The following is a 25,987-nucleotide window of genomic DNA, read 5'->3' as shown; positions in this document are numbered from 1 at the left end:
CTGTGAAATAAATAACAGATGTATAAAATATGATTTAAATATGTGTTTGCTGTAAAGTTGACAGTATCTTTTTTTCTACCCACCATTAGAGTGTTGTTATATGCATAAACCTGAAGATAAACATAACCATGGCTGTCTACAGAAGGAAATAATTTATTCATCTCATTTTCTCCAACCTGAAAGAACAGTAAAAATGTCAAGTTTGATGAACTTTTTACTTGTTTTTGTATTATATTCCCATTACATTTTTAAACCCTTATTATGGCCCACCTTAAATCTTAGAGAAGACTTGCCTGGTTAAATCTAAGATTTAAAATAGGCCATAAGAAGGGTTTAAAAACATAATAATATAATATAAAAACAAGTTAACCAAAGTTTACCAAACTTGACATTTTTACTATCCCGTTCTGCTTTCTGGTTGGAAATCAGATTATTCACAATCATTTTCATCTGTAGACAGCCATAGACATAACACATTTTTAAACCTTTGTTATGGGCCACTTTACATCTTAGCCTGAGTCAGGCCTATACCATGTTGTGCTTTATGCATGTGTGAGATTCAGCTGTCAGCCCTCATGATCTCTGTGGCCATCCCTAACACACACACACACAAAGAAAACACCTGGTTCGAGTATATGGCATAATTTTACTTTCACATTATTCAGTACAGAGTAAATTTAATCTAACACAGGTATCTGACAGGTTGAACAGCGATACACCGGGGCTGCATTAGCTAGCGGATACTGCATAGACACGCGCACACACAGAAACACACACACCATGACTGTGACTCTAATCAACTACAATGACGATTTCCCCAGTACTGCATCACTGCATTGAGGGAAGCGTGACCCCCAGCTGAACTAATATGACTATGTCGCATAAATTCCATTATATTTTTTTCCACAAGAATCAAACAGATTACCACCACACACTCTCTCACCAAATGATGCTGACCAAAATCGTTATGATCCCTGTACGTGATTGACAGTTGGCAGCTGCTTTGGTCCAGTGCTCCCCCTTAAGCCCCCGTCCTCTAGGCCTAAGAATGTGTGTACAACTGTGTGCATGCGATGACTTTTCACAAACTAAGTGCTTTCCCAGGTTTTAGCTCTGCGAATGAAAATATGGGTCTCCAGCTGTGGCCAGTCACCACTCAAAGTTAATAGTGTGTGTGTGTGTGTAAAGATTTAGTAATGAGGTAACCACTATCTACTATTCATTTCAGTCAATAACTGTGCTGGAAGAATGACAGATGATGTCAATGTCCTCCAGATGTTTTTTTTTTTAACGATATTACAAAAAAAAAAAAAAAAAAAAACAGATTTACATAAAGGTCCACAGCAGTTGCACTCTTCACGTGCAGAAACTCGCACACTGGTGGACCTGACCTTTCCTCTGCTTCACTTTCTCTTTCTGATTCTAGTTCCTCCCCAGCTCGTTTAACACTGTACAACTAACCTGAAATGTTATGCCCATTCACTCGTAGTACAGAATGGAATGTCCAAAACAAAAGCAACAAACATTAGACCAATTAAGAAAGCATACAAACACACTGACAATATACCACTATCAAAAACAAGAAAGAGACATACAAATGCATCCATGAAGGGTAATCATTTACATGGTTTATATATATTTATATATAGAGATTTTTTTTTTCAATAAACATTGTCAGATAATGGGGGTCAGGACGAGTAATGAATACATAGGACAAGAACAGGAAAAAGGGGTCGGGACTATAAAAGCCTTTCCTCTCAAAGCCTCTTAAAGTGCACTGGCCATTACTATGTCAGAAGGACCACATGTACGGTGTGATAAACTGGAAATGTGAGTGGAATCTTCTTTTGTTTTGTTTTTTTGATTTCTCTATGTACACCAATGGCTCTGGATCTGACCGATTTCAGTGTAGGAGGAAAGCGAGAGAGATAAAGCGACAAGGGTTAGTGATTCTGGCCTCTTTTAGGGAAGTGCCATTGCGTTAGTGTATTTGAGATTGTAATAGTCTTACAGGGAATGTTCCAAAGAAACAGCTAATGTGCAGTTTTTGCGGGTGAAACTGAGGATAAAACAGGAGAGAGGGAAAATTTGCTCCACTTCCATCTTTTTGCTTTACTTTTCTCCCTCCCCCTTAACCCACAACATACACACACACACACACACACACAAGCTGTCAACACAAGCACAGGAGTTGATCGTTGAACAGGCAGGACGGAGAACGGAACTATCACCATGACTCTTTCACACATGTACGAAAAAAACACACACACGCTTCCTTTCGTTCCATTGCTCACACGCAGGTAAACACCGATAAAAACAGGAAGGGCAGCGCTGATGATAATAACAGTAATAATAATAATCATTATCAGAAGGACAGTAATATGGCTGCCAGAGGATGACAGCTAATTTTCCCTTATGCATGAATGCTTTTTGTAGAATCTTTATTCTGGGGCCTTTCAGGTGGAACGCTGGTCTGGTCTGGGTGTCGGTTCTAGATGGTGCTAGTCTCGGCTGGCTTTCTAGAACTGTTCCGCCAGCAGCTCACAAAGACGCTTGGAGACAGTGTCCTTACTGCTGCGCAGGGTCAACCGGTACATCTGAGACAGAGAGAGAATAAAGAACGTTACCTAATGTAAACCAAAACACACAAACAATTGAGGAAGAAACATCAATTGTGCAGATAGACGCTCATTCTGCTTTCCGAATGCGTGTCTGATCCTTATTGTCGATACTAAATGTAAACTTGCACTATGGATAAAGGAAACTCAACATATACGAAGAGAAGGACACTGCTGTCACGCTAAATGAACTGGGTTTTACTACCAGACATGGAGTGAAATCACAATAGCGGGAGGGAGGGAGGCGTTTTGGGTTGAAAGGGGTGGCAGGATGAATGTGTTACCTGCTCCCCAGACTTGAGTTGCATCAGCAGGCACAGAGACACACAGACAACAGTAAGATGCAATAAAACTGACTTGGAGAGAAACCTGTGCTCCATGGCAGCAGGGAGGGGCTGTGAGACTTTTGATGCTTGTGGCATTTCGTTGTTGCTTTCTTTTCCTTTTGTTTGTGTAATATGGATACATATATTTGCATAAAACGAATGTCTTTTCATACCTGGGCTTGTGCGTTGGGCTCGAGTCTTAGCAGAGAACCCACTTGTTGGGCCTTGGTTTGGATCACTCCGGCACACACAAAGTTCTCTGGGTTCGGATCCACGTTCTCCAAGAGAGCCATGCCCAATCCCAGTAACTATGAAATGTAAGGGAGAAGGGAAGAGTGGCAAAAGGCGAAAGATGAGAATGAAATTAAGTGAACTTTTGTCAGCAAATGAACTCTGCAGGATACTTGCGTGATATACGATGCAGCTTTTTTGTATGGAAGAAAACAGGAAGAAAAGCACTTTTACTAAGATGCTGCATAATATATTTATCTAGTGGGGAACCATTAGGGCCCTCTAGTAAAAAAACTTTTTTAAATTGGAATGGTTTGCTGTTTGGGTAAGTTATTTAAAATCTAATAGGTTATGTGACTGATTTTATTCTGGCCGCTGCTGCCAGAATGTTATATGTTAAGCTTTAGTTGAAAAAACAGTTATTTATTCACAACAATGTATGTCCATTCAAGCACAAATAGACATGAAAGAGAAGGGAATTCAGTGTTCACGTGCTGTCTGCGTGGTTTTGTGTGTGCGCACAGAAAACAGCTCCCAAGTTCAGAACTGAGCTCTCTTTCGCATCTTCTTGCGCTTGAAAGGTTTAAAATCACTTGAATGTTTAAACTGACAGGACTATACTTGACACGGCACATCCTGTGATGCTAAAACTATAAATCGTGCAGCCCTAATAGTTATGGTTACAAACTCTCTTTGCCTCCCTAAACTCACATTTCAAGTGATTCATTGGCCAAAAAAGAGAAAAAACAAAAAGTTAAAGATGAATTTTACTGATAGCACTACATTTTTTGAACATTTCTATAGATATTGCAATAATATTGGTATCGTGAATTCTTTTAGCCATGATAATCATGTACTGAAAATCTGATTTCGTGACAGCCATATTCCTATTCAGTATAGTATGCAAACTGTGCATAGGGTGCAAATATTTTGTATGTATAGAATAACCAGATCCTTGACTACATATCCCAAAATGTGTAGCATACAGAGCAGAAAACACTGGGAACTGTATCCCACAATACAATGCACTCGACCATCCATTTTCTTGATGAATGAACCTAAATGAATAGTCATCATCTTTTTCTTGAATCATCATTTCATTAAATTGAAGTCAACACATTTTCACACAAACTTTAAAAATACAAAATAATCATTTATTTTTGAGACAACTGATAACTGGACACTGAATTAAACATGCAAAATAAGGTAATGTGACAATTCTGCATACTACTATTTGAAAATGCCTATCATTGTGTGGTGTTCAGTAAATACAGTACACAGTAGGCTAGTATGGTATTACAAACACAGTCAATGTAAGGCTGTGTAAACTCACCTTAGCTTTAAGCACTTCTGTGTCCATGGCATGGTTGGCCTTGAAGATCTTCTGTGCTTCTTGCTGAGGCCTGTGAGGAAAGAATTTAACACGTTTCTCATTTAGAGAACAGTTTGTGGTGTATGTACACAGTAATTTGTCTTGTGTGTACACACAAACACTTACTGGCTGAGCTGTTTCCAGCGCTGAAAGAAGTCATGTGATGCCATCTCTGTGGGCTGGAAGAACTTGTTAATGGTAACGGGCAGCTTGAGTGTGAGGTTCTGGAGAGCTCCGCCATACCTGAGATAGCACAACAGCTTCGTAAACCTCGGTGTATGCTGATTTACCATCGTAAACCATTTAAAAGCATGCATCTGTCACCTGAACTTGATGTTGAGGAGAGGTGCATCACAAAAGTCAGACAGACACTCGATGTTGATGACCTGCTGCACCTGAGCACCTCCTTCTATGAGAGGCTCCACTGGTTTAGTCTGAACGTTGAGCTGTGGGATCAGTCAAGGAATTGCAACAAGCCAACAAACAACAAGCATCCTCAGATAATCTCCATGACAAATAAAATTCACTTTATCACAACATGTATAAGCAAGAATGAACATGTGTTTGCATGTATAGATGTGAAGGATATGAGATTGTAGCTCTCCTGGGCAGGTGACTGTGGTTGTGAAGGTTACAAACTGCACTGACGTCTTATTGCCATAGAACAGATACATCCGCCCTGTGAGAAGAGGTAACATGCAAGCACTTTAAATATAAAGTCAAATATTAACACAGTAACAGGTTTTTATAATGCTAACACAATAGGATAAAAATAAGCCAGAACTGCAAAAATTTGTACATTGAAACTACAGTCTCTTGTAAACGCAGGTTAAAATACAATAAACTTGATGACATAGTCCAGAAGTCAGCTGACATGTACCTCCAAATGATGCAATTACAATTTTGCAGATGTTCTGACTCACCAAGGTTCTGGCGATATTCAGACTTTATGCCGATCTGTAGCAGCTGATTCTCAAACAGAACTCCATTGTTCTTGCACACAAACCTGAGGGCAAGAGATAAGAGTGTGTGTGAGGCAAACAAGCATGCGGGGACAGCGAGCAACGGTACTGTTTGTTTTTTAATGATGCGTTCACGTGTTGGAAGAATAAATCAAAAACATGAGCTCCCCACTGGGAAAATTCACCTTAATCACCCTCCCAATATTGTTACCATCAGTAAAACAGGTAATTAATTACCAATAGTGTTAGTAAAAGATACAATTAGTTTCTGTTCATGCTAAGGGACTTGGATAAGTTTAGCAAGTGTTCACTCTAACAGGCAAGTAAAGCCAAGCACATCAACACTGGAAGAATGACTTCCCCTTAAGGGAATAGGACCATCCGAGGAGCATGTGAACACAGCATGAGACACTAACAGGAGAGGGGGGGGGGGGGGGGGGGGGGGGGTGTTGAAAGGGAGTCATCTGAAGCTAAGCCAAAAAGAGTGGCCAATCATCAGTGCTGCCAAATGTTGTTGACTATGTAGTGCCATGGTTTCATCTGATAAAATAATAAACATAAGTATTGGAGCTGTGAACTAGTAGTTAGAGCACATGCTCTGACATATAGCCATGAAGCTTATATGGGCCAGACAAGCCCATCTCAAAACATTTCCTGCCAAAACTCTACTATGCCTATTAGTTTTGTCAAAAATATAGATATTTCGATATATTTCAGAATCGATACATCTGAAATGATTCCAATACTCCTTTCTGCAGTATCAATACACCGACAGCGAGTTGTGGCTTATTAATGGTCAAATACACTCAAAAATAATCTCACAATGCCCATCTTGGTGAGTATTAACATAAACACAGTCGTAAACTACGGAGCCCCGCACTTGACATGCAAGAAAAAAAAAATCAAATCGTGCGCACGATTTACTAATTTGTTCCCTCGATTTACTAAATCGTGCGCACGATTTAGCCTACAATTTTTTTCCTGCATGTCATGTCTGGGGCTCCGCAGTTAACAGTTCAGGAAGAATGTGTAACAATAACAGTATTTTGGATCTGTGCGTCTTAAAGGGACAGTAGCCAAATAAACTTGCCGCTCTCTAAGTTGTAAATGTTAATCAAACAATAAAAGACAAAGAGAAAATCAATTACTGCTCTTGACTGATTAACTTGTGTAACTATAATTGATTATTACAATGAAGATTATCCAATGTTATCTAAAATTTAATTACTTTGTTTCCTTATTCAGTTTCTTACCTGAATACTACTGTTAGACTTACCTGGTCTAAAAAAATAAAGCAGTCTATTTCATTTGTATCTTTATTTATTTGTGCTATTGTTAGTAATTTCTTTATTTGTTCTTATTTTATTACCGTTTACTTGTCTTTTTTAAATTCAATTTACCATTTGAAATCAAGCTTACTTGCGCTGTGTGTAAGCTATTACAACAAAATTACCCCACTGTAAAAACAAATACAAATACACTGAGTTAGCAAATATTTGTGAGATATTTGTAATGGTTAATTGTAATGGTAAAGTGATCTCTTCAGAAGAAATTTTTGATTGCCTAGAATTTCAATGGATGGACCAAAAATGTAAATAATATTAACAATCTCTATATGAGTGTATTTGCAGAGTTTTTCCCTTGTGATATTGAAAATGCTAATCGAAATATTGATATTTTTCAAGGTATCGTATCGAAGTTTCCAGTAACGTGACAACACTAATGCCTATAAATTAAAGTAGCAAAAAGGGATTTTTATATTGGAGTACATCTATGCACAGGCCTGAAGTCCAAGTAGAAGTGTCCACAATGTGCAAGCAGACACAGGTTATTGGTTTAATGGGCTAGAGACTGAGTGAGTGTAGACTTACTGTAAAATAACTACTTGATTTGATCATATTTACATTTATAATTGGGTCACTATAATTAACTGTCATGATACATATAGGTTTGATTCTGCAGAACAGAAGGCGGCTTTTTCCAACATTAAATAATTACTATATTTTTGTTGTTGTTGTTTTGTTTTTTACATAGACACTACCGTTTAAAAGTTTGGGGTCTGAAAGAAATCTCTTATGGCCACCAAGGCTGCATTTGATCAAAAATAGAGTAAAAACAGCAATATTCTGAAATATTACAATTTAAAAGAATGGTTTTCGATTTGAATATATTTTAAAATGTAATTTATTCTGAGATGGCAAAGCTGAATTTTCAGCATCATTTATCATGTTTTGCTGCTCAATAGACATTTATTATTATCAATGTTAAAAACAGTTGTTTACCATTTTTGTGGAGACAGTGATACATTTTTTTTTTTTCTTCAGGATTCTTCGATAAATAGACAGTTCAAAAGAACATTTATTTGAAATATAAATCGTTTGTAACATTATAACAGTCTTTACTGTCACTTTTGATCAGTTTAATGCACCCTTGATGAATAAGTATTCACTTCTTTCAAAAAAGACTTACTGGCCCCAAACTTTTGAACAGTAATGTATATTTAATACTAAGCAAAAATTAAAATACTTGTAATGAATGAAAATTACTGCTTAACAGCTTCCACACTACACTACAATATTAACAGTAACCAAAAAAAAAAAAAAAAAAAGGGAAGGGAAGGGGAGGGGGCAACCAAGAAGAAAAAGAGAAGGTGGCATATTATGAAAGAGGCTTCTGGTGATGATTGTCTGAGATGGTCGGGTGACTGAATAGAGGGAGTGAAGTAGGCGAGTGAGCTCTTACTTGTTGAGCAGTTCGTTTGACTCAGGCAGAGGAGGAGCAGGATCTTCAGAGACCACAGAGGGGGGAGCAGAGCTGAGAGACCGAAAGCCAAGAATGTAGAGAGAAGAGAGAACGGCCCCAAGAGAGGAAGAGAGGGGTGAGAAGTGTTAAGTGCGAAAAGACACAGATGGTTAAAACAGATTAAAGATGTTAGAAAGTGGTGAGCCGATAAAAAGAGAAGAAGTGCAGAGTGAAGCCAAAGAAGAAAGCATGAAAGAGGAGAGAAAGACAAAAGGCAGAGGTTAGTACCGACATTACATCTGTGGCAAATAAAATGTTAGCAAATTCACATTACCACCACACAGCACACAAATACAGAATACTCCACAGACACAAACAGAAAAGAACATATATACACAACAACATCTATAAATAACCAAAAAATTAAGTGTTTATATGTGACTGTCAGTATGTTTTGCTGTAACATTGACACTGTAGTCAACCACTGGCCCCTTACTCCGAGTCACCAGGACCCTCGGCCAATAGGGAGTCAGAGCTTTCAGTGGGGGGTTCCAGATCTCTGCCATCGTCCAATGAAAAGCAAGGACGTGAGACGCACACACGTTCACGCATACACACAAACATGTGCGCACACACACCAAAATGAGGGAGATGGAAAAGGGAGGGAAAGAGAAAGAGAAAAAAGAAGCAAGAAAAGAGAAAGACAGTCACATATACAGCAAGATAAAGGACACAAGATTACACAACAGAGAAGAAAGAGAAGAAGAAAGAGCGATAGAAAGTGAAACGACAGAAGAGCAGAAAGCCTGACAGACGTATATACAAGCTCAGAACATCTGGACATGTTAAAATATTAGTGTACTTGACTTTAGTTAATTAAAGCTATAAAGGCACAGTGGACTGAAAACAGGATGCTAAGGAACCAGATTTTTATTTACCTCAGGAAACCATCATCATTGACACCAGCCTCTGAGAAAACATCAACCAATAAGCTGCCTGTGCTGGGAGCGGCAGCAGTAACAGGGGGACCCGTGCGAAGCCCCAGCAGATCGGCAGATGGGGACGGAGTGGACTGAAAGAAAAAGAGTGTTCGTTACATTGGAAATGTGGTTTAATAAGGAGATGCTGAAGAAGAAGTGTTTGAATCAGGATGTGTGCAGTGTGGGTGTTTTCTCAGGAATTGTTCTGTATTTGCTGACTCACTTCCCTGTACAATGTAAACATGTGCAACGGCTAAAGTCTGCCGCATATTAGTCTCAGCCTCAGCCCACAGACTGCCATATAGTACCTGCATTGACCATCTGATATATATTGCCCACAAAAGTGGCAAGAGCTGTCTGAAATTGGCAGCTTCAATCTGATGCACCAGTGTGATTGGAAACAAAATTGGCAAAAAAAATGTTTGATCTATTACTGTGGTATTAGCGATTACTGATAAACCTGACCATAAAAAGCATGTAAAAACAAAACTGAATGTGATAGATCACTTTTAATATCAGTTGGATAGACCTTTCCTGTCTGAAGTGGTGGTTCATGGCCAGAATAAGCTGCAAAGTGGACGGTAAGATTTTTAATGTTTTTGGAGTCTCTTCTGCTCACCAAGGCTTCATTTATTTGATCATAAATATAGTAAAAACAGTAATATTGTGAAATATCATTACAATTTACAATAACTGTTTTCTATTGGAATATATTTTAAAATGTATTTTATTTCTGTGATGGAAAAGCTGAATTTTCAGCAGTCACGATCCTTCAGAAATCACTCTAATATGCTGATTTCTTATTACCAATGTTGAAAACAGTTGCTGCGTAATATTTTTGTGTAAAATATTGATACATTTTTTCTCAGGACTCTTTGATTAATAGAAAGTTCAAAAGAACAGCATTTGTTTAAAATAGCAATCTTTTGTAAATCTTTAAAAAAAAAAAAAAAAAAAAAAAAAAAAAGGTAATTCTTTTAAATCTTTAGAAAACATTGTCATTTTGAATCCCTCATTCTTGCTGAATAAAAGTATTAATTTCTTAAAGAAAAACAAACTTTAAGTATATATATACTTAAAGTTTGTTTTTCTTTAAGAAATTAATACTTTTATTTTATATTTCTGTCATTATTATATATATATATATATATAAAAAAATATATATATATGACAGAAATCTCAAGCAACATCATCAACGTGTGTGTGTGTCCCTCACAGCATTAGATGCAGCAATGGCAGAGTTGTCTCCTCCTCTCTCTCCCCCTCCATTGAGTTCTCCCTCTCTCTTTCCCTCCTCTAGCTCATTCACAGACACAGCTCCTGGTCCCTTCTTCTTTTTCAGCTTGGCCAGGATGGATGACTCTCTCTCTGGGAATGGAGGCATCTCCTCAAGCACTGTGGCCTAGAATTACACACAGTGATATTATGCAAATAATTTTATGCAAAAAAAATGGTGACAAACAAGTCAACAAAATATGTGCAAAAGGGTGTGATCTCACCAGGACATCAGTGCTGGCAATGGAGGACAGTTTGAGATACTCCACAGCTCTCTGCTGCAGCTCGACATCACTGTTCCTGATCTGGCTGTCAGAGCGCAGCACTTCCTGAATGGTGCTCTTTGTCTCCGGGAACAGATTAATGAACTTAATATAGGCAGAAAGCAGCAGGGCACGCGTGGGGACTGAACATAGGTGAAATTTAGAGTGGAGCAGGTTAAACTGAACCAGAGGACTAGTGAGATGGAAGGATAGAGGTGAGATGAGTTGGAGCATAGTGCAATTTGATCAATTTCAGATCATAGGAAAGACAAAAGAAAATGGAAAAAAGAAAGAGAGATGAAAAAGAACAAGAGGACATCATCAGTATAGCAATAAAACATCTAAAACACCAAAGTGTGATGTTAGAAAACATTGCTTTGAGTGGATAAAGAACTCACCTGGAACGAGGATCACCAGCAATAAGGTTACCAAACTCTCCCAGGATATAGCCTCCAACCTTCACCATATTCTCATGACAAGCTGGAGCCTGCAGAGCCTGTGAAAATTAAAAAAAAAAAAAAAAAAAAAAAAAAAAAGAAAGAGAGCAGGAAATATGAAGTGCTGCATGAAGTATCGCAATGATAGTGGAAGCCAATTTTCTAGATCTCTGGACAAGAAGTGAACATCTGGTGTCATTTACCTCAAAGACTGTCTTGGCTGCATATCCTTGGACGTCGTCACGGTTGATGACGATCTGGATGACGCGGTACCACACTTCCTCACTGACGTAATCCCCAGCAATGCGGATTAGATTCAGAATGGTGTCCACATACCAGGAGTAGTCTACTGCATATTTCTCTGCCAAGATGGCCACCTTCAGTACCTACAGACACAACAGTCACCCATTTTAACAATGACCTTTGACTGAAGAGAGACAGTAGAGATGAAGACACACACACCATTTCCTCTCTGATGGAGTAGTCAGCTGTCTCCAGGTAACTCAGCATCTCGGCGACAATCTGCTTGGCATTGCTGCGGTCGCACATGGCGTAAAGGAGGTCAGCTGCTCTCTGACGAACACTGACATCCCTCTCAGTCTGCCAGCAAGATAAATAGAATTAAATGGTTATAAACAGTGTTCATGAATTATAAAACAAGGAATCTGCCATTTAAATTAACATTTTTAGTGTTTAGTGTTTACTGTGTTTTAAGAATGCAGATTCTAGCCACTAACCTTTAGGGCGTTAATGACTGTCTCTATATGCGTTTTAACTGCCTCATGGGAAAACTCAGAGCTGGCAAGGGTGCACATGCTTTCCAGGGCCAGGTAGCGCAGGTTGGTCTCTCTGTGCTGTAAGAACTGCCCCAGCTGGTTACATGCCCGAACAAGAAGATTCGGCTCGCTGTGGAGAAACAAGGACCATGAATAGAGTTAAAAAGTACAACAGTGAAATGCTAAATATAGATAAAACCAATCAAAACATTATAGCAGATTGTTTTAAACAATGCCCTTAATGTGAGAAATGGAGACAATGTGCACCTGTCATAGTGGATGATGAGAGAGATGGCTTCGAATAGGATGGCATTCTTGGCATTGGAGTGCTGAACCTTCTTGGATTTGGGTGGCTCTTGGGCTTTGTTGAGGATGGTCTCCAGACACTCCACCAGTCGTCCCTTCACAGCACCATCCTCAGGCGGTGGGTAGCACTGCAGCAGGCGCAGAAGCTTGCAGGACAGCCACGGAGCAGGAACGAAGTAGTAGGTGTAGTCCTGCAGGTCAGTGGAGGCTGAGGACACGATCTGAGAAAGACAATCAAAGACAAGAACACATGAATCTGGGGTTGCAAAGAATTAAAACTTTCAGAAGATTGTTTTTCCATGTGATTTTTCAGTGGTAAAACAATGCAATTTGCTGCACAACCATGAAAAGATGGCAGAATCAACCAAAAACAGACTTTTGATATGCAAATCTTTTTTAAATGTTGCAAGCTGACAGAAAATTTGACAGATTTTAATTATTTTGTTAACTCCATTTAAAATCAATATTTGAATGTAACATTTTAACCTTTAATTTTTGGGGACTTCCGTTTTTCCTGATGGTTTAACAAAAATGGCTGTTTAATTTTAGATCCTCTTAGCTTTAAGGCAGTACTTTTGACCTCATGGCATGGTTTTTGCTCTGATATGCATTTTCAGCAATTAGACCTTTTTTTGAGAGGTGTGTGCCTTTCCAAATCATACCCATTCAAGTGAATTTGAACAGGTTAACTCCACTCGAAGTGTAGTAACATCTACAAGTGAAACTGGAATGCTCCTGAGCTAAATTTGAAGTGTCCCAGAAAAGGGTACAAATACTTATGCAATGTAATTATTTCAGAGATATTTTTATTTTTAATAAACTTTAAAAGTTGTCACAGATCTGTTTTGGCTTTGTCATTATGGTGTATGGAGTATAGATTAATGAGAAAAAAAAAGAAAAAAGTAATTTGAAGTAGTTTCAGGCAGCAACATAAAATATGAAAATGAAGGGGTTTGAATACTTTCACAAGCCACTGTATATACACTACAAAAGCTTGGGGTCGGAAATATTTTTTAATGTTTTTGAAATAAAAGTCTCATGCATGCACACACAAACCCTCACCCTGCTGAGACGTGACACAGCAAGTGACACACAAGTCTTGAACTCATCAGGGTTCTTCTGGCTGAGACAGGTGATCAAGGAGATCGCAGCAGTGACCACACCCTGAAAGAGAAGAACATCAGAAAACTAAGAACCCCTTAAAAACATTAACAACAAAGACACGCGCTAAACTGTAAATGTGTACATTTTCAATATAAACGGGCATGTGAATGAATATCATGAGGTTGTGGTTTCTGTGTCAGACTTACCATGTGCTGGTCATTGAGCAGGTGCACCACTCTAGAGGTCCATTCTCCCATGAGCACCAGGTCTGGCGAGGTCTTATACAGGCGGAGCAAACACAGAGCGGCGGACTGCTTCACACTGTCCATCGTGTCTCTGTGATTAAGACAGGAACTACATTAGACCAACTACAGCAACATTCATCCACGTAAATTAAACCACTTAAGGCAGGACACTATATGTGAATAGGGCAAAAATTTTAGTTATCACCATACTTTCCCCAGCTGATTATCTAATGAAATATGCATAATTTGCATACATTTCCAGAACAGAAATCTGAACATTGAATAAAGCTAGGTTTAAAATTCTTGTTTCATTTTGCTGACATTAAAGTTAAATGCTTTTGTAGATGGAATTTTGGATCTCTTTTTTTTCTAATCATAAATCAGAAAATACTATCGACAGCCAGGAAAAAAGAAATCACCACAAATTTATAAAGTGATGTATAAATCAGGTGAATGATATGACATGAACAAACCCCTCTGTAAAAACCTGTAGAATATATAGGAATAAAACTGGAAAATTTTGGCTCAAGTAAAGTGCTACTGAAGTGGAAATTTCCGACTCATTTTGAGAAAATGATCTAAAAACAAACAACCTGTAATTGCAATCTACATAAAGTGTAAGAAAATAAACACTTAAATATGTATTTCGGATGTTTTATTTCTAGTAGCCTGAAAGAAGACAAGTTATGGAAGCAAAATTAACCAGTGCCTGAAAAAAAAACAAAAAACAATGGTTTTGGCTGTAGTAAAACAAATAATAATCTCTAATACTGAACTGAAGAAAGTGACACCACAAATACACACTTCCTGTTTTATTAATCCTTTTTTCCCCCTTACACAATTCAGTTCCTTCTTTGTAACGCCATTCAATTTGAATCCCTCATTTTTGCCCTCACGTTAAAGCTGCACGATGCTGGATAAATTGAGAATCACAATTTTATGTTTAAAATAGAGATTGTGATTCTTTCACGAACTAAACAAAAGTCTATTAAAAAAATTGTTTTGAATAAATGATTCAATGACTCACTCATAAACATTTTACTTCTTTCATTACTGGATAAATTAGAGTTTTTTAATAAATCTCTTGAATGAATGATTTATTTTACGAATACATTTTTAACAGTCACTTGTTGCCGCCTACTGACGTAGTGATGTAATTGATACAATCTTTATTTAAAGGCAAGTTTCAAAAGGTGATTTACTGTATTTTGACTGCAACTGTAGACATCAGAGTTTATACGAACTATAAACTTTTATCCCAGTACTTATGTGAAAATATGAATATTTGTAATACAGAAATAAAGATACTGTGTGGTTGAAAAGACAGTTTGTGAAGCTTGACAACTGCTCTCTCTGGGTCAGCGGCAGCGCCAACGCAGATTTGAATGTTCGGCTGTGATCGTACTTTTCAAAGGTTTAAAAGACAGCTGAATTGCTGACATTTAAGAATAAGATTGTGGGGGTGTTTGAATTGAGATTGCAATCTTTTAACGATTAATCGTGTAGCTCTACCTCCCGCTCAACCCCTCCAGGCCCAAGTTGCTCACCCAGCCACAAGGATGCGCGGAATCTCTCCAGCGAAGGCCTCGGCCATCTCTCTGCTTCCCACGTTGGCGATGCAGTGCAGAGCCAGACACATGAAGGTGGGGTTTCGGCTGGACAGGTCATTCTTGATGGCATTGTTAATCAGCCTGATCAGTTCACTGTTACTGTTCACCAGCACAGAGATAAACAGATACCCCTGGAGAACAAACAAAAGAGGAAAGAACAAAAAGAAGTTTTGTTATATACTGCACACACTCTGACTGAGGGCAAGTGAGTGTACGGTAAAGCTGAAATGAAGACAGCGTCACTGAAGAACTGTCATCTTCAAACAGACTCAGAGCAGCAGCCCTGCAAGCTCGGTGGATAAGCACTAAAGCACGAGAGAGAGATTTTCTCCCTCGCTGAACTAATGTGTCTCTCTCACTGCTGCAAGGGCTGAAGCTCACTTAAACTGCCTCTTCTCCACTCTCGCTGCATCGTGATGTTGAACATGCTTTTAAAATCTGGAGGTTTGAAGGAATGTGCCTTGCAAGATGATCTGTATCAACTAATTTAAATTCTACTACCAAGATAGTCATTTGCTCCATTATCTTTCTGGCAGCCTTTACATTCTTTACTTACAAAAAACTCTGATTGCCTGTTTATATACACATACATTAGATAGATTAAGCGCTTTTTTGTTTGTTTGTTGATGTTACTGCAATCGTAAAAAAAAAAAAAAAAAAATCAATTAAAAAAAAAAGTAACAAAAATCAGCATCAAAAACATATTGGCTGAATTTAAAATGTATCAGAAGGGAAGTGGAATTTTTCAGCTAATGTATGCATTGACACTGTTAACTGTTAGTTTGAGACACTAAATCTTACCATATAGCAGGCCACTTGGTGACCTACATCAGATTTGGAATCCATTTTAATGTGCTTATAATGTCTTATTTCAAGAATCATAGGAAACTGTAAGATGCTGTAGTGAAACTGTTTGACTTCTATACAAAGATATTGGTATCCTCTAATCATTTGAGGGAAGAAACCTCGCTGAATTTTTGGGCTTAGCTCATGGGAAATGTGTATTGAATATATTTGACCCATATGGGAGGAGTAGGTCAAAACAAGATGATGTCACCTCATTCCTCAACATTATAGTATAATGTCTTGCAGTGAAAAGAACCTTTACAAAAGGGTAACAAGATACAGGACCTCATCTTGTTTCTAGTTCACGGAAGTGTATAAAAGTGCAACAGGAAGAAAAAGATCCAGCGTCTTCTGCAATCCCTCTACAATTCATTAGCACTATGTAAATTTTATTCATTTTGCCATGTACAGTATTGTCCAAGAGCAAATGCAATGGCCATGTGTTGTTGTTGTCTAGTTTGCATTGTAAATGTTATTTCAATGCCTTTCCTTTTCAAGGAAAAAGATAAGCTGACTCTGAATGGCCCTCAGTTTGTAGTCCTTTTTTTGTACTGAAACATGCTCAGATTCTGCCCTGCTTCTGTCAGTGTTGCCCTGCAGAGAGCAGCGTGGCTGATGGGAGTGTGGCTGCTAGAGTGGGTGTTTGATCAGCAGGAGATAATTAGACCTCATGGTAGGTCTACATGGCATGGAGTGCCACTAAGCTTCTCTGACAAGCTAAAAACACATCTGTTGCCCACTATCAGACATGTCTAAAAGTTCAAGTCAAGAAAAGACCATTTCCACAAGAGTAAGACTGTATCTAGAGTCATCATTTTCAAATACATTTGCTGCACTATCATTCAAAAGTTTGGGGTTGGTACATTTTTTTAAATGTTTTTGAAAGTAGTCATACTCACCAAGGCTGCATTTGTTTGATCGAAAATACAGTAAAAACAGCAATATTGTAAAATGTTATTACAATTTAAAATAACTATCTATTTTAATATATTTTAAAATGTAATTGTAATGCAACTGTAAATGTAAAGCTGAATTTTCAGCATCATTACTTTAGTCTTCAGTGTCACATGATCCTTCAGAAATCATTCTAATATGCTGATTTGCTGATTTAATATTATAAATGTTGAAAACAGTTGTTCTGCTTAATATTTTTATAGACACTGTGATTCAGGATTCTTTGATAACTAGAAACATCAAAAGAACAGCATTTATTTGAAACAGAAATCTTTTAATATTATTCATTTCTTTACTGTAACCTTTGATCAATTTAATGCATCCTTGCTGAATAAAAGTATTCATTTCTTTAAAAAAAAAAACATCTTACTGACCCCAAATTTTGAACAGTAGTGTATATTAGTAGTAATATTACAGAGGCTGTTTACAATACACAATGGATCTGTTTGTTCTGACAGTGTAGTCAATTATCCTGCATATCAGTTGACTTACATGTCTCTCTCTATGCAGACATATGAGAGTGTGTCATTAAAGGACAAAAGAGAACACTGAAAACAGAAAACATTTTTCCTCTGGTAAGGTCCATTCAGTATAAATAAATGAATTCAGACACTACTGCACTTTGTGTACCCTACAATCATATCCTGAATGACAAAAAAAAAAATCTGTTCCTCTTACAAAAACACATCTACAAAATCTTATTTGGATAAGCAGCCATACACAGACTTTTATATCTAGAGCCCTATAATTTCTGTAAAACACAGACAGAATTGTGGAATTCAGTCATAAAAATGGAATTTACTGTATAACGTGGAATGTCAAGGAATTTGGCCCAATTTGGATGAATAAATCAAAATTTACTTGATAGTGACTAGTGTCTGAACTTTAACAACAAAAAGACTATTAAAGGGTTATTTCATCCAAAAATGAAAATTATCCCATAATTTACTCACCCTCAAGCAATCCTAGGTGTATATGACTACAAAAATATCCTGGCTCTTTTAAGCTTTATAATGGTTAAATTTGAAGCCCAAAAAAGCACATCCATCATCCATCAAAAGTAATCCATACCGTTTCAGGGGGTCAATAAACGTCTTTTGAAGCGAAGCGATACGTTCTTGTGAGAAAAATATCCTTATTTTTAACTTTATAAACTATAATCACTCGCTTCCGCTAATGGCCGTAGGCAAGTTGAGTTCCTGCGGAAGAGTGACCTCTGACCCAATGCATGACGTAGGATGTAGGAGTAGCGTAAGTTCAGGTGAGAGTAGACGCCTCTCGCAGTTCAAACAAATAGGGCTGGGCAACAAACTCAAGCTCTTCTTCTCTTATATCTAAATCCTCCAACATTACTCTTTAAAAATTCTCATTTTAGACTTCTAATTTATGACTGCCGTTTTGTTTTGCTCTATCCTCTGCGCTTCTGCGTTCGTCAATACGTCATGCGTCAGGTCAGAGGTCACTCTTCCGTCAGAACTAGACTCACGTCCAGTCGTTGCCGGAAGCCAGTGATTCTAGTTTATAAAGTTATAAATAAGGATATTTTTCTTACACACACGCATCGATTCGCTTCATAAGACCTTTATTAACCCCCTGGAGCCTTATGGATTACTTTTATGATGGATGGATGCGATTTTTTGGGGCTTGAAGGGTACCATCTACCTTATCACTCATTCAAGAGTTCACTATACACATCTGCACACAGTAGAATATTTTAAGTAGGGGTGTAAAGGCTGATTTATACTTCTGTGTCGGACCTACGCCGGAGCCTTTGCGCCGTAGGCTATGCGTCTGTTTTCATTTATACTTCTGTGTTGATGTCTGCGTCGACATGCATGCAGACCACTAGTAGGCAGTGTCCGCGGTCATGTTGAGTGTCAAGGCAAAAGCCGAAGAAGAAGCAGCTTGTCATGTGCGTTGTCAGAGAAGCTTACAAATAGAAACGGCAGAGAAGCGGCAAATAGGTAACGACGTTTGTTGTATTATGACTGCATGTGTCCCCTGAAACAGAGCATTTTTTCATTCCTATGGAAGTTGTAAACGCTCTCTCTTCACCGATTACTCCGCACCAGTTTTTTGACCTGAGGGAGGGGTTCTAGCAGGCCAATCACAGCGCTTGCGGTCCGCGTAGAATTGACGTGTTGTTACACTTCACGTGTTGTGACGTGAAGAGGTGCACGTCAGGCTACGTCGTAGGCTACGCGTGGTACACACAGTCTACGCCGTACACTCGTCGCAGAAGTATAAATCAGCCTTAACGGTTCAAATTACTCACAGTTCGTTTTTTATCATGGTTTTAGGGTCACAGTTTTGGTATGTTTCGGTATGTGCTATGTTCAGAGAAAAAAAGGACTACTGTCAAATAAAAATAAAGGAAATAAGACTAATTAATCAAACTACAAGCAACAGCATAAATAAATAAAATAAAGCAAAGATTCAAATAAAATAAGCAGTGCTTTTCAGGTATCTAACAGTACTTTTCAGGTACAGAAAATGAATAAAATAATAATCAAATATAAAATAACACTGCATACCTTCACAGTATAAATTAGGCTAAATAAAGATTAAATATGAAGTTACAAAAGCTATTCAGGCAAGAGCAGTGAGTGCTCACTGCTCACACAGTGATTTCTTTGTCATTTGTTGTTTGATTAACATTAAAAACACAGATATCAAGAATATTAGGCTTCTTTCCCTTTAAGACATAATGCACGATCCAGTACATATACTGTAACATATGCGTTGTCTATCTAAACTTTTATACTTTCACTTAAGACATAACCGACTATATTTGCTAGGATACTCATGGCATGTTGAAATAATTTTTGTGTGAATTTGTCCGTTCAAGCACAAGACTTAAAAGAGAACTTAGTATTTGTAATCTTCTCACAGCACGCACGAGTTCTATTTCACGTCTTGCTCTTGAATGTTTAAATTAGCAAGGCTTAAATGAGTTTAGTTTAAACAGATAGCAACGTGTGCTGTTCAACACCCGGGTGATGACGGCGTAAATGACTGGTCATATTAGAGCACACGGCACTCGCAGTGAACCAAGTTTACAAAGAGTGACTGTTTTGTCCACACTTTTTGATCATCGCTGTTGTAACGTATTGGGAAGCCAGAATGCATATCCATCGACTGAAACATACATTATCCAAACTCAGTCTGTCTGTTTTACACATTGCTATTTTCAACAAAACATATTATAGATGTATTGTCAGATTTGAGACGAACCGCAGTGCAAGTGATTTTTTTACAGAGAACCATTACACCCCTAATTTTAAGACAGCTCCACTTACAATCTGTTTCTCAGTGTACTTGTTGGAGCTGAGCAGGTTGACAGCCTCCATGTGGCCGAAGTCAATGTCATGGCCCAGGAGGAAGATGAAGAGCAGCTTGCACACATACTTCTTCTTGCTGTATCCATCCAAAGCCTTGTCTCCTTTAAACTTTGAGCGGATGTTGGCTAACTCTTTATTTATGCGTTTGATCTCAGCTTCCTTACTCTTACCTGAGGAGAGAAACAGAAAACAGGGAGACTCAGGATTTCATTTGATACTGCAGAGCAATTGGTAATCATTGGGCGATCTGAACATATCAGGAGACAACACGAGCTGACAAAATGCCCGGCCGACGCTGATATCTTGATACCACAGTACAGCTTACACAGTATAACTGCGCTGTGAGCTCTTCAGTCATAAAAAATATGCATTTCTCCCTGCCTTCATTTAAACATTTAATAATTCTTATGCATCAAAATGCTTAATGCATCTTTAAAAATCTATAAATCAGTTTCAAGGATGTTCACAACACACCGGCCACACTGTTATTACCAAAAACCCTGGCATGATTTACACATGAGAATATGGCTGTGTCATTACAGATATTATGAAAATTGATGCATTGAAAGTGAAATAAACAGAGAGACAGAAGAGCAGATGATGGTAAATGAATAGGACAGGAAACCAGGAGAGATGACAGGAAATAGCAACACATTTTTGGGGGGGTTGGGGTTAAACAGGATAAAGTCCTTGGAAGGATTAAGTGCTAGTGTGTACAAAAATAAATAAATAAATAAATAAAATATCTGCAAAAGCCTAGCAAAATGGAACCAAACAATACATACATTACACTTCTGTAGTTTGCACCCTTGCATGACAAAAAACATGTTCTTTGAAACATGCAAAAAATAAATAAATAAATAAAAATAATAATTCACTAAAATTGTTTGCTTTCATCCACCAAATCCACCATACCATCAGCATGCAGGTTAAACCATTTCTTATGCTCACTGCATCAGTCACCCTTGGGCAAAGCATCAGATTTCTTATTTGCTCCAATGTCACTTGTGCACACTGGATGAATTCACTTTGCTTTGTATATGCACTTTTTAAAAAGAGATCTGATGACATCCAAATAACTGCTGCCACATGAAACAATGCTACAAGGAAAATAAAACCTTTGCTAAATGTAAAAAAAAATGTGTATAAATAGTGTTGATGTTATATTGTGGTGCAATATTGTGTCTTTTCTAATAGCAGTATCAGACATCCAGTACTATGAGCTTCCTGGTCCAATACCAGGGGTCTCATATATAAATGTAATGTACACACAAAACAGCCTTTCATTTCCTATGCGCAAGTCAAAAATAATGTTTGGACAAACACACAAGCTTTTACTGGTGTTGTAGTTTCAATGATTCCAGTCAGGAACTAATGAATTGAACTGTTTCAAAATGCAATTGTTGATGAATTCATCAAAATGTAGTTTGCAGTGATCGTAGGTTTTGTAAGAACTGCAAACGACCCACTAATCTTGCAATTATTGTAGGCAGCAATGAAGGACTGAATTAGCTTTTTCTTTTTCTTTTCACATAATGCACTCATTCCACCAAAGTATCCTGACATGGGTCAACACATTATTCCTACAATTTATGTAACTGTAGATGGTAACCAACTTAAAGTTCAAGCTGTGTAATGGCTGGCTTCTCTGTGCAATAGCTTGCAGTAACATGCAATCTGATTTCAACTGTAGCCAACACCAATCATCACTAACTCTTAGACAAAACAACAGAATAAACATAGTGACAATCCTTTTTGCATATAGATGATAAAACACAGATGACTGGCATATTAAAAACACCAAGTGTCTCAGAAAGTACAGTACTAAACACACTCACAAAAGATTAATGCACAACTTTAACCAAAAATGGACTCATCTCAAAGATCATCTCAATGACCCAAATCTATGGTTTGGTTGTTTGTTAAGATTAACTGACTATGACCTCAAAACCAAATATCAGCTAGAATGTCAGCACGTACAGTCAAACCAAAAATTATTCAGACACTAGATAAATAAACTGTGACATATTATACCCAAAAATTCTTCATACAGTCGACTACCAGTAAAATTGATAAAAATTTGGGACCAAAAATTATTCAGACACTTTGACCTGACCATGTTTTGCTTAAGTGTTATCTGACATAATTAAGATTATTTTTTTCTGACACAGTTTATCTCTGAGATCTTGTCATATTTTATTACCATTTTTTTTTAACTATAGTGAATAAACTGTACTAATGAATGAAATGTTCAAGGCATCTGAATAAATTTTGGTTTGACTGTACATTGCATTCGCATATCGTTTTCTGACTTAGCATTTGTGTCGTTCTCCAGCTCACAATGATGCTGAAATGAAATGTATCTGAATAGAGCTAATTCAATGCACTCTTATTTTAGAGAGCACAGAAGACTTAATACGGAATCGCATACTTCCCTACTTTTTTTTTTTTTATGTGATTGTAAAGGTTTTTTATATGTAGTTTGTTTTTGTACTTGTGAATGAACTTACTGTAATGCAATCAAATTTCAGACTTTGTCTAACAATAAAGTTATCATCATCATCATCATGTAATCATCTACTATATAGTAAACGAAAAACAGTATGTGACAAAAGAACTATGTCTGAATTCACAGCACTCGTAAAAGAGTAGGAAAAAGAGTAACCACATTTTTTTTTTATCTTTATTTATTTTTCTATATTATTTAAAAAACTAAAGTGTATTTTTTGTTGTGGGTGTCCCAACTGGGATACATTATTTTGCAATTTTCAACTGCAAAGTTCAATTAAATGTTTGTTTTATTTATTGGCTGCATTTGTGAGTTAATAATATTTTAATATCAATCAAAGGCCACAAAATCGAATCAAATGGTATCGTGGCATGTTCTGCAAATATATCGCTGGCAATGTCTGATTGTATCATGACGAAACATCCCATTTTCACTCCTAGTAAGCACATAATCTGACATGTGCATGCAGTTTTTTAGTATGGAAGCTACACAAAGCTTTCTGCATAAGGCACTTAAACAAAATGTGGGTATGAGAAAGCATAAATACACAACAATACTGGGAAAATAAATAAATAAATAAGAGTCAGCCAGTTAATAGTTCCCACTGTTAACATAAGTGCAAAACAATTCACTCATTTATATAATAACAATTTATCATAAGACGTTACATTCGAATAGGATCAATTATGGATGTTTTAACAGTCTTTAGAAGTTCAGCAGAAAATGTGGATCAAAAAAAGTTCATCAATAATCTTATTTGCAGCTATTCTTTAAAACTACAGAATTATTACGAAAGTACGAGTCTCAAATTCCTACCATGACCCTAAACAAATCTCTCTTTTTATCCAATATTTTAGAGTTAAAATGAGAGGTGTAACACAGGCAGCTGCATAAGACTACAGACACATCTTAACAAGACGACCCTCCTATAACGCTCAGCTCAAGGCGACAGCTTGATAACTGGATTATCGTGAAAAACACATCTGAAACGAGTCCTCTTGGCGAGCAGCGATATCAACCGCTATCCAGCTAGTCAAGGTAGCGAGAGCGACAGAGACAGAACATGCTGGACAGATCATCTGCAGTGAGACGCGGTTTTCGGTGGCGGCCTAGCGGGCTCTCTGACGGTAAAGCTTCGTTCCATCATCGGAGCTAAAGCTAACGGGCCTGAGTGATCGCGATTACTCTCATGACCTCCCTCACCGAGAGCCACTGATCTGACTTGCAGCATTTACCCTTTAATTCTGGCTAAAATCATCACAGAGCAAAGCAAGAACAGATCACAGGCCATTTGAATCAGTTTAGGGCGTATATAGGAAGAGTTGAGTGCAGCTGTTCGCATAAGAAAATGACTAATGGTGTTTGAGTGTGACAGGGGCACTTACAGTTTCTGATGTCCGAAATGAACACCGCTAATCCTCGCATTCCATCTCCCTTCGACACAGCCGGCATGTTTGCAGAGTTTTTTCTTCACGCCGGCTTCAACAACGAAACAAATGACTTTCAGATGTTCAGAGGTGCAGGTTTAACAGGCAAATACACCGAGCTAGCGGGCTAACTAACACGAACTCACTACCACACTAGCTGCAAATGTAGTCTTGAATTAAATTTTAGGCGCTTGTAAATCACAGATAATGTAGTAGCGAGAGTGTTTGTGAATAAAAGAGGTGAATGCAGAGGGTGTGAGAGAAGCTGGGGAGTCAGCGCGACTGGTGTTTCCGTTGGCTAATTCATTCAATCCTGTGAACTCTCTTCAATGGGAAAACGAAGCAAGACGGAAGCTTTCGTTGCAGCACTGACTAATTAAAAAAAATAGCCAACGTGTTGTTTTTAATTTATGGTAACGCGACTAAATGTCGATTGCGTTAAAATAACAATTGATACCTCTCTTGCTTTGAGTCACGCACGGCAAGCTAGCCAAATAGCTAGCGAGCTGGCTAGCTCTATCAAATGTTAGAATACATCACCCAAATGACCGCGATAGGACAACGGGGAATTCTATTTTTTGACGAACTAATCTGACAGACCTGTTTCTCGCGAAAGAAATAGCTATAGGCTATGTTTAGCCGTCAATAATGTACGAGACTTTTCGTTCGGTCGGTGTACCCGGACGGAGCTCGTGACAGAACGGGCACTGAGCTCGCTCTAGCGCTTCCTCCCCAGATGTCCCGCCTCCAGCCTGTTTCTCCTAATCTGATTGGTTAGTTGCAGTTCTGTCCTTGTCATTCAGTACATAATTTGTCCGTTTATACGTCAATTAATTGTTTTAACCATTTTAATTGGCTTGAAAACAAGATCGACACCGTTGAAAGTATCAAAGTGCAAGTATGAGGGAATGTTGTACTTGGAGGTTGTAATGTACACAAATTAAATCTGACAATTGGTGCTCCTGTTTAAAAGTTAATGTGTGAAGGGGATAAACAAGTATTTATAATCGTGCAAAACAATTTTGCACGATTACAATATCTATCTATCTATCTGTCTATCTGCTCATTCATTGGTGCATTGGAATAATCGACTGTCGGAATCAAAATCACAGAACTGTCTGAATTTAAGCACATAATCAAAACTACAGAATACAATACCTCATACATGTATTGTGAATGGTGAGCTCATTTGCTTAAAGCTAATGAAGCATTAAAATGCCTATTTGTTTGTCAAAAATTCTACACACGCTGCTGTATGCATAAATGTACATAGAATATTTGTAGAGTAGCCTATTTTACATTAATGACATCTTTTTTGTCCATTTTTCAAAATGCTTGGAGGGTCACAGAGAAGCTGGAGCATTTCTGGATGGCCAGTCCATCAAAGCAGTTTTTTTCAAATAATTTATTAAAATGACATATATTCTTCAAAAATGAGATGACAACTGGGATTTTATCTTGGGTTTATTGGGGACTTCTTTCCAAGGAAGTCATCTTTCTTCTTCAGTGGCACAGATCCTCAACAAAACCATTTCCATACCGGCATGATGAATCCGATCTTCATCTAGATGGAACTGGATTAAATATTTTGACTGTTGCGACCCCAAACTGACTTATGACCTATAACGCTGCCTGAATCATAATCATGCACTGTTCGCTATTT

The 25,987-nt window shown here is 37.8% G+C and overlaps 1 protein-coding gene across 3 annotated transcripts; it reads right to left on the bottom strand.

Moving 5' to 3' along the window:
- Positions 1 to 626: 626 nt before the first annotated feature.
- Positions 627 to 25,040, bottom strand: ap2a1 (adaptor related protein complex 2 subunit alpha 1). Of its 3 annotated transcripts, XM_051885486.1 has the most exons (22): positions 24,283 to 25,040; positions 20,347 to 20,558; positions 15,185 to 15,378; positions 13,599 to 13,728; positions 13,351 to 13,452; positions 12,250 to 12,509; positions 11,944 to 12,112; positions 11,669 to 11,806; positions 11,410 to 11,592; positions 11,168 to 11,265; positions 10,731 to 10,962; positions 10,448 to 10,633; positions 9,190 to 9,323; positions 8,748 to 8,810; positions 8,252 to 8,323; positions 5,471 to 5,553; positions 5,138 to 5,226; positions 4,872 to 4,996; positions 4,674 to 4,790; positions 4,509 to 4,578; positions 3,118 to 3,252; positions 627 to 2,597 (listed from the first exon to the last, which is right to left on the bottom strand). In XM_051885486.1, exons 1-22 carry the CDS (start codon positions 24,347 to 24,349, stop codon positions 2,520 to 2,522), a joined length of 2,937 nt encoding a protein of 978 aa, XP_051741446.1. In that variant the 5' UTR covers positions 24,350 to 25,040; the 3' UTR covers positions 627 to 2,519. The 3 variants fall into 3 exon arrangements, with proteins under 3 accessions (XP_051741446.1, XP_051741447.1, XP_051741448.1); XM_051885487.1 differs by lacking the exon at positions 8,748 to 8,810; XM_051885488.1 differs by lacking the exons at positions 8,252 to 8,323; positions 8,748 to 8,810.
- Between the last annotated feature and the right edge of the window lie 947 nt (positions 25,041 to 25,987).

Source organism: Ctenopharyngodon idella, chromosome 3 (assembly GCF_019924925.1).
Source record: "Ctenopharyngodon idella isolate HZGC_01 chromosome 3, HZGC01, whole genome shotgun sequence".
In the NCBI taxonomy this organism is placed as follows: Eukaryota; Metazoa; Chordata; class Actinopteri; order Cypriniformes; family Xenocyprididae; genus Ctenopharyngodon; species Ctenopharyngodon idella.
Note: the sequence above shows the minus strand (reverse complement) of the source record. Positions and strands in the feature narration are given on the sequence as shown.

What these genes read in the sequence shown, in the direction of transcription:
- ap2a1 (XM_051885486.1), bottom strand. Translation starts at nt 24,349, where the DNA reads ATGCCGGCTGTGTCGAAGGGAGATGGAATGCGAGGATTAGCGGTGTTC. An exon ending in GAGGGTCCTGGTGACTCGGA is followed by an intron (nt 8,324 to 8,747) that starts GTAAGGGGCCAG and finishes TCGGTCTCTCAG; the next exon opens with CTCTGCTCCCCCCTCTGTGG. An exon ending in GCCCAGGAGAGCTACAATCT is followed by an intron (nt 4,997 to 5,137) that starts CATATCCTTCAC and finishes TGACTGATCCCA; the next exon opens with CAGCTCAACGTTCAGACTAA.